This window comes from Struthio camelus, chromosome 1, assembly GCF_040807025.1.
Source record: "Struthio camelus isolate bStrCam1 chromosome 1, bStrCam1.hap1, whole genome shotgun sequence".
Lineage (NCBI taxonomy): Eukaryota > Metazoa > Chordata > Aves > Struthioniformes > Struthionidae > Struthio > Struthio camelus.
This window is the reverse complement of record NC_090942.1, coordinates 41140563-41148918: the sequence shown is the minus strand read 5'-3', so window position 1 is coordinate 41148918 and position 8356 is coordinate 41140563. Positions and strand designations below refer to the sequence as shown.

General features: G+C 43.6%; 1 protein-coding gene across 1 annotated transcript in view; it reads right to left on the bottom strand.

The window, feature by feature from the left end:
- Positions 1-5053: 5053 nt before the first annotated feature.
- The window catches only part of KCNMB4 (potassium calcium-activated channel subfamily M regulatory beta subunit 4), a 21600-nt gene continuing 18297 nt past the window's right edge, over positions 5054-8356 (bottom strand). The window contains exon 3 of the mRNA XM_068935572.1: positions 5054-6841. Coding sequence (XP_068791673.1) covers positions 6673-6841 — 169 coding nt within the window. The 3' untranslated portion in view covers positions 5054-6672. The remainder of the gene's footprint in view (positions 6842-8356) is intronic.

Genomic DNA, 8356 nt, shown 5'->3' with positions numbered 1-8356 from the left:
CGTACAGATGCGTGCTGTTAATGAGAGACAGACTTGCTTTCAGGGTCCCAGCGGAGGGATGATTTAGATCACTTCTTGCACACCAGCCCCAAAGGAGAAAATACATTTCAAAATGTTCAGCCGCGCTGTCAGCGCTAACGTGCTCCTGGCTGCTGGATTTAATTGTATAAACACCACCCCCGGGGGAAATTTTTAGAAAGGGGTTCTGCAGCCATGCATACATTTTCAGCAGAAATGCACTGCCTTTTGGAAAGAGAAATCAGCGCGCTGGGCCCCATCCTGCAAGCGCAGCTCTGCAGCTGGCAGAGCCCCGCGGCGCCTGCTGGACCTGCCCAGATGCCACCCGACCCTCTGCAAAATCCCATGCACTACTGCTCTAAAACTCTGAGCAACTATGATGAAAAAAGTATTGGAAAGACACCACTAAAAGCAAAGCAGCTTAAAAAAAAGTGCTTGAAAATAACCCCCGTGTTCCCCTAAGAAGTCACTGAGTGACAGTTAATGAAAGAAGGCTACGGTTTCAAATCAGGCCGTTGGTTTCAGCCCAAGACGCCGGTTGCATGCCATCAAAGCCACGGTTAGCTAGCTGTGACCACACCACTATGCTATCTAGCATCTCAGAGGGATTTTTATTCAGCATTTCTTCTTGCCAAGAAGTTTTCTTCCACCAAATGTTATGTTTGCTCTATCCCTCCAGTCCTCGTTTATTAGCTTGTATTTTTCAGAATAGAAAAGACATTTTATTCTTCTGCTAATATTAGCTCTTCATACTCGCTGTTGAATCATCTGCCTATCAAACTGGTGTTCACAAACCTCCTGATCTGGCATATTTTAAAAATTCAATTAATTTGCCCTTTACCTTCCCTTTTCATATCATGAATAAAGCCACGGCGACACCTCACCTCACACCTGCGCTTGATATCTTGCTTTTCATTATCGCTTGGTGTTGACAGTTCTTCAGCCCATTTTCAATCAATCATCTCTCTCGGCTTGTAGCCGGCCTGCTGTAAATTAATTTTTCAAATAAGGTCTTGAGGCACTAAATAAAATGCTCATTACAGTGTATTGCCTCATGTATATTTCCATTAATCTCCAGTTTGATTGTAAAAAAGCAGTGAAGCTCATTGGACACTATTTGCTTTTAATAAACCTGAACCATTTATTACTTGGGATTCACGTTTCTGGATACGCGTAGATTCATAGCATCTGCTCTGTACTTTCCATAAGGATTGAAAATTAGTCCATCGAAAGCAAGAGCATCCCGTTAATACCAGAAACACATTTCCATTCTATCTTTCCTTGGGTATCAGGCAAATTTTTCATGACTTCTCAGGAAAAAAAATTGTTGGGATCTAGGCTGCCTGCCGTTTAGCTTTACTGCCTGGCGTATATTCAGTCCTTCCAGAGTCGTCTTCCCCTGCCTACAAACAGCTTTTCGGACAATTTCATGGTCAATTTTTAACTGTCTTCGACCCATTCCTTTCCAGAGGAATAATGTAAGGAATGATAGTTTGGCTTTTTTAATACTATGAAAGGTTTCACTGCCTTAACTTATTAACAGACATCCTGGAGGTTCATTTTTGCCTTTCTGCTGCAGTAGCCTCCGCGCTCCCTCGTGCGCCCCGGCCAGCCCCACACCCTGCTCCGAGCCCCGCGGCCCCCAGGCGCCGGCAGCACTCGGGATATCTGGGGCCCGGCCCACGTCCGCCATAGCACCCCGACGGCGCGCTAGGGACAGCTTCGAGGCGGTCTCCGTGTCTCGCAGACCCACTAGCCTCCGGCGCGTGCACACATGGGAAAGGTGCGGGCTTCACTGTTTGCTCAGGCTCTGACAGATATTATTAGAAATTGCTTCTTATTTGAACTCTGGATTTGTCCTAGCCCCACAGTAAGGGAACGAAATTTCCCCAAATCTGGCTCTTGAAACAAAATGATGGCTACTCACACCTTTTCTTGAACTGATCCTGCCTAGACTGTTTAATCCACCCAGCTGTATGGGGCCCAACACGTTTGACATATTCTGTCCAGAAACCACCAATTGCTGCCAGTTGCTGAACAGGCAGTCACCTATAAAAGAGCTTAATATTTGCTTTTTCCTACCATTGTTAACGAACAGCAATTGATGTGCAAATAAATAAAGGGATAAACCTTAAGTTAGCTAGCCCAAAAAATTATGAAAAAGTTTGGGTTATGTTTGACACTGCTGTAGCTCATTACATTAAGTTACAGGCAGATTACTTCTTTTTAACACAGTAGCAAAGATGATTCAAGTACTTTTTACTGCATTTCTTGGAAAGTTATATCAAGCTGATTGCTATATGTGATATATATACTGTTTGGGAACTGTGTGTTGTAGCTGTGTATGCAATTTTACAGCCATTTAAACCTATTTTATAATAAAATATTACATTCAAATTACAGCTATATAAGTTAATGGGCTACTTTTTTTCTTCATGTTGCATCGCCAGCCGTGCATTCAATGTCTGCAAAGTGGTGACTTAAACACAGTGCAAATAATTACGGTGCTTGTGCTAGAATATCAAACCATAACGAAAATTGCAGAGCTTCTCCAGGATCAAACTTTTGAGTTGATTCATTTGGTGGGTCTGTGACCCGACAAGGCGCTATGATTAATTGCACACATATTCCCTCTGAGGTTTTCTCATGCATGCTTTCCGTATTTTCTGCAGCAAAGGTTGCTTGCTTAAGCAACCTCTTAAGATGCCAGAAAGGGAAGAGGTTTGTTCCTGATTGCAATTTAATGGAGAAACAGCAGCTGATCCGTGCTGAGGAAGAAGTGTCTTTTGCTTCTCAGAGAAATTCTACACAGAAATAAACTGATTTTTTTTTTCAGTAACTCCAGCTAGAGGAGTATGTGATACAATAGGCTTCATAATTAGGAATGCTGCTGGACTTCATTTCATCTAATTAACTGAATATAAACCACAGGCCAAGGCTTTTTTCCCCCCCTTTTCTTATTGAACACTGTTCTAGGTGTCCTCCCCTCATTCATGTGGTTATTCTTGTCTTTAAAATACTTACAACGTTCAGACTAAAGTCTGCAGAAACACAGCTTCGGTAGCAAGAACCTGCATTTGCAGTGCTGAGTAAAGATGTGTGCACAGCACGTTTCTTTTACTAAGAGGCAATCCAAACTAGCCCCACCAGGCTTAGAAACCGGGACCCGTGCTACGTCCTGCGGCACCTAAGAAGAGCCCAGGATCGCCGGGACAAACGGGTGAAGCCCTTCAAATCCCACAGGCTATACTGGCCCGCTATAAAAAGGGTTGTGCTCACACTAGAAATAGCAGGTGACGACCTTTAAAAACGCCCCTGGACAAAACTCCCTCACCTGCTCCGGGCATTGAATTAAGCTCCTAATCCAGTAGCTAAATTTTCTAATCCGTTCCGATGCCTCGACCGTTATTAGGAGCACGGAAACACACAGAGGAGGAAAGGTGCGATGGATGTGGCACTTGGACTTTTAAAATGCCTAAGGAGCTCACAAGAGAAAGATACTGTACAGACACAGCTATTTAATTGCACTCCAAAAAAGAGAGAGCAGTTCCTACCAAAGCTGAGCAGCAGAGCACGCGACGGAACAAAATTCCTCAAAGTAACGGCGTACAAACATTGAATAAAACGCTGAAGTCGACTCTGCAGATGGCTCTGACAAAAAAGTAGACACGCTGGTTGAAAATTTGCTTCAGAGAATACTCAACAAAAACCGGAAAACACACAAATCCAATGGGGAAATCAGTGAGTAATCTGCTAGAAGGAAATCCCAGCTTCTGTCAAGCACGGGGATTAGAAAGACATTTTTAAACCAACACAGTATAAGCTGCGATAGAAGAGTGAATTTTAGGATTTTTTTTTTTTCCCCTCAGCATCACACACCAGCATGCTAGAGAGATAATTACCGCCTGCCTCTGCACGCCAGTTCAGATGTTTAACTTGTGATGTTCAATGCTACGCGAGATGGTTTAATGTCATTCTTGCTGCCGTTACTTGCTGCCAGAGGCCGCTCTGAACAGCAGTTCTGACAGACCGAAAGATGCAGCGTCCCGTCAAGCGGGCAACGTGAACTCAACTCACTTCTTGCCTTTTGCTGGGAGAATCGGCTGCACAATTCAGCCACAAAAGCTTCTAGAGCAAAGATAGAGAGGATTTTGCTAATCTGGATTTGTGAGCACCAAGCTACTGGCTTAAATATCTGGATGAATCTGTGTCACCACGTTTCTCCCTCTCCTTTGGAAAGACAAGGCACTGGCCTATGCAGGAGAAAACAGTTGTTCACACTACCTGTAAGTACTTATCATCGATAGGAAACAGATGAGGCGAACTTGCCAACTTACTCAAATAACAAAACCACCCCACAGTGGCAGTCTTCTATGATTTGCAGCGTGTGAAAATTTTCAAAAAAAAACCCAAACGCAAATTCCCAAACACGCACACTCACACACAGGTGTGAAATGTGTCAGTGAGTGGCCAAGGCAACAGCATTGCAGAGGATGCGAGAGAGGCCACAGCAGTGAGACAGCAGTTAAATGAACCACCGTGTCCTTTGCCTGGCCATCAGGATGGTTGGTGTTTCCAAAAGTCATCGTGCTTTCACGAGATAGCGTGAAAGCTCACCAACCTCTGTTCATCCCAGCAACGTATTTAACTGCTACTCTTTCCCACAGGCTGAGACAGGTGGTACCTGTACGAGCCCGACAATACTTACCTCTGAATGAACGATCCTTTAAGCAGAAAATTAAGATTTTTCTTTCATACAAGTAGCATTTTTCATCCACAGAAGTGAAAGCGCTTTACCGTGTGCAACCAACATTAATCTGGTCTTTCATATAGAGTGACTAAACCAGAAGCATCAAGCTTCTGGCTCTACGAAGAGATTTCCTTAACTTTCTTCAAAATAATAGCTATCTGTGTGGATCAGGACCATAAGACCTTCCAAGAGTCATAAAGCAAATAAGCAAAAGATAGAAGCCTTCCAGTCACTGGGCAGCACAGCGTGACAAGTTTACAAAATATAAAAGCCTTACAGAAACTAATTCTTAAATGTATAATATGATTCCTCCGAGATGGACACAGGGCAGCACACACAGGTTTGCCACTACATCTTACGACAACAAAGCTTACAGGCTTTCAAATCCATCACTTCTTCGTCTTCAGGAAATACCTTTCCTATGTGTTAAAAAGGTAATGAAGCACAACATATTTAAAGCAATACAAAGAACAAAGATTAATACAACAAACAGTATGTTTAGAGTTGCAGAACTGTTAATGTAGATTAAAAAGCTTTGACGTTAATCCCATACTAAGAGACTCATTTTCCTGGCCGATCCCCATGGCTTTTCTTCTTTGTTGCCCACGAGCCCTGCAAAGCCACACATCGGCTCTGCCGGGTGCAAAACCCCCAGGCGGTGGCAATGGATGGCACGAAGCTACCCTGTTCTCAGCTCCGGACGGTGGCAGGTACTGAACTGGCTCGGAAAAACAGCACGCTAGGGAATAAGGCCAGAGATAAAGACAGCTCTGCACTGAACACTGAACTCACCAGTAGCCTGACTAGGACAAATATTTCCATCATACGCAGCTAAAAGTTGGGAAGAGGAGAACAAGATGCTGTGTCCAGCCCGCTTGGCATTTTCTAGAGCATCCCCTTGGAGAGACTGGGCACGGGGCCAGCGCGAGGGTGGTGAGCAGTTCAGCTGCAAACACCCATGGCCTTACAAACAGTGGATGTCTCATCTTTTATTTTTTTTAAACCTTCACTTTAAACACAGCAAGGCAAAGTGACACCAAGGGTCACAGACATCTCTGAGCAAGGACTTAGAAACATCACTCCACAACTTGGAGAAAAAAAATCTCCGATAAAACTTATTTAGGTGAAAGCACTTCAAACCAAACCCCTGCTCCTTAAGGCTCGAGAGCGTTTTGGCAAAGAGGATAACCGAGAGGGGACAAGAGAAACTGCAGGGACTGAACACCACTGAGGCAGTGAAATTAGATCCAGTATTTAATCACCCTTTCCAATAAATGCTAAGTTTTCGGTTTTTGAAAGAAGTCTTTCTAAGAGATTGTTACATTTCTTCACAGTGAGCAGTTGATGATGAAGGATTTTGTCTAGACAGAAGTTAAAATTTGAATTTTAAAGTGAAGTTGTACACAGTGAAAAAAACAAAATCTGCACAGTGTTATTTTTGTCTTAAAGCTTTTTTAAACAAAACAAAGGTAAAAAAACCCAACTTTTATTATTTTGGAAATAGTCTATCATAAAGTAAATATTTTAAATATTTAATATTCAACAATAGTAAAGATCACTTTGCAGAGATGACATTGATCACATTAGGGGTTCTCAGAAACTGTCTCTCAATGCAGCTGGGAGCTGGGCAGCTGTTGTTCAAGACTAACAGAATACAGCATATTTGGTGCAGTGCAGATTCTTTTGGTAGAGTATACTTTTTTAGTGTCATAGCAGAAGAAGCAGTTAGCTGACATTTCATGGGGTAGTCTCCCAAGAATAATCCTCAGGCAACAGCAACTCCACAGTCAGAGGAGACACTGGAAACAAGCACATCTGGGCACCCCAGAGAAGTGCAGGTGTGTTGAGTTTCGCCACTTGTGACTTCCTTGCAACTTCTTCTTTTCCTTCAGCAGCTCTTCTGCTCACGCGTGCTTCCTCTTTTTTATTGCCTCCGCTTTCACAGCCAAGCTCTTTGCACAGATGGTCAGGACCACAATGAGGACTCCGACCAGGAACGTAACCAGGGGCCAGAGGAAGCAGTGCAAGAGGACAGTTTCATCATGGGTGCGCTTCAGCATTACATCATCTGGCCTGCAAAGAGGAGAAATGGGAGAGGGGAAAAAAAAAAAAAAATCAACTCAACATCATCAGTTCATCATAAAGTGGAAGGCATCTGCCATGAAAACAATAAAGGCATTTTATTTGCAACAGTGTTAGAAAATGATCGAGTGGACTGCTCTGTTTCATTCATCGTTTTTGTTTACCAATCTATCAGCAGCAGCCATGGCAGGCCACTAGGGTATTTTATTTGAAGTGTTTATAGACTAAAAAGTTCATTCAGATTAAAAAAAAAAAAGTTGGTACTTTAGGTCTTCTTGGGGTCATGGTAATCACATTCAGCAGTGAGAGATACAATATCAGACTGTGGAGTGAAAAATCACTCAAACGAAAACATATATAATAGCAATTACACTTATCTGCCTCAAATGGCATCAGAAACTCCACAAGGAATCTGAAGTGCAAGTAAGTCTTTCCTTTTAACTATGAACTCCTTGATAAGTCCATGGGGCATGTGGGGGATCCGACAGAGAGTCTTGGCCGCAGCCTGGATCTGGACGAAGTGCCAGCTGTTTCCCTGCGTTTCTGCACTTACTGCATATCCGCTCTGATGGTTTGGGCTGGCACAGCTATGCCAGCAGGCAGGAATAAAACATACACCCGGGAGGACTCCTCTCCAGCCCTGATGTGTCAGATGCTCCTAATTCAGCTCCTTCCCAGCGGAGGGTAATTTATCAATAAGCTGTGATTTCATACTGAAAACAGCAACCCCTCAGCAGGCTTCAGCACGCTCCTACAGTCAGTGGAAAAGGGACACTTTGGGAAACTTCTCCTCAAGATCTGATCCCCACACCTGTACCAACAGTAACAAATACATATTCACATTTGTGTCTGTGACTGACTTAATTCACTCTCGGGGGGAATGGAAGGAGGGTGCAGGAGAACAGGAAGGAGGAGCAGGAGGAATCTCAAGAGGCTTGGGAATTGAGCTGGGCCAAATGTCTGAAAGATCAAGTGTCCATCTGCCTCTTCCAAGTCTGAAAAGTTGGTCTGGAAAACTGATGGCAAATGTTCTTCATGCCTGGCTCTTTCTGTCTTCCCTGTAGTTTAATAGAGTTATTAAATCAGTCTCACGGCATGTGTACTTTTCTGCTTTTTTTTCCCCCCATCTAGAGCCAGAGACATGTAGCTGGCCGAAAAACTATCTGTAAAGGAAGGAAATAGAGCTTTTTCAAATGAGGAAAAAATACATAGTCTAGAGTCATACTAGGTCTCACTTCAGTTGAGCATTCCAGTCTCACACTGCTTTGTCAGTGCAACCCGATGCCTGTCAGAGCAATGAACCTGACGGCCTAAAATTCATCTGCCTGGCTCCAGGGAATTAAGCTCATATTAAATGGGTGCCTGTGGGAACAGATTCATGTCCAGTGACTATAGCCCTATAGCCACCATCGCTTTACACAATGAAAACACTCCCCATCGGGGAAACAGGAAGAAACTCTTTTCCTTCACCAAGAAATTGATGAAGGGAGAAGTCTGTAACATCTA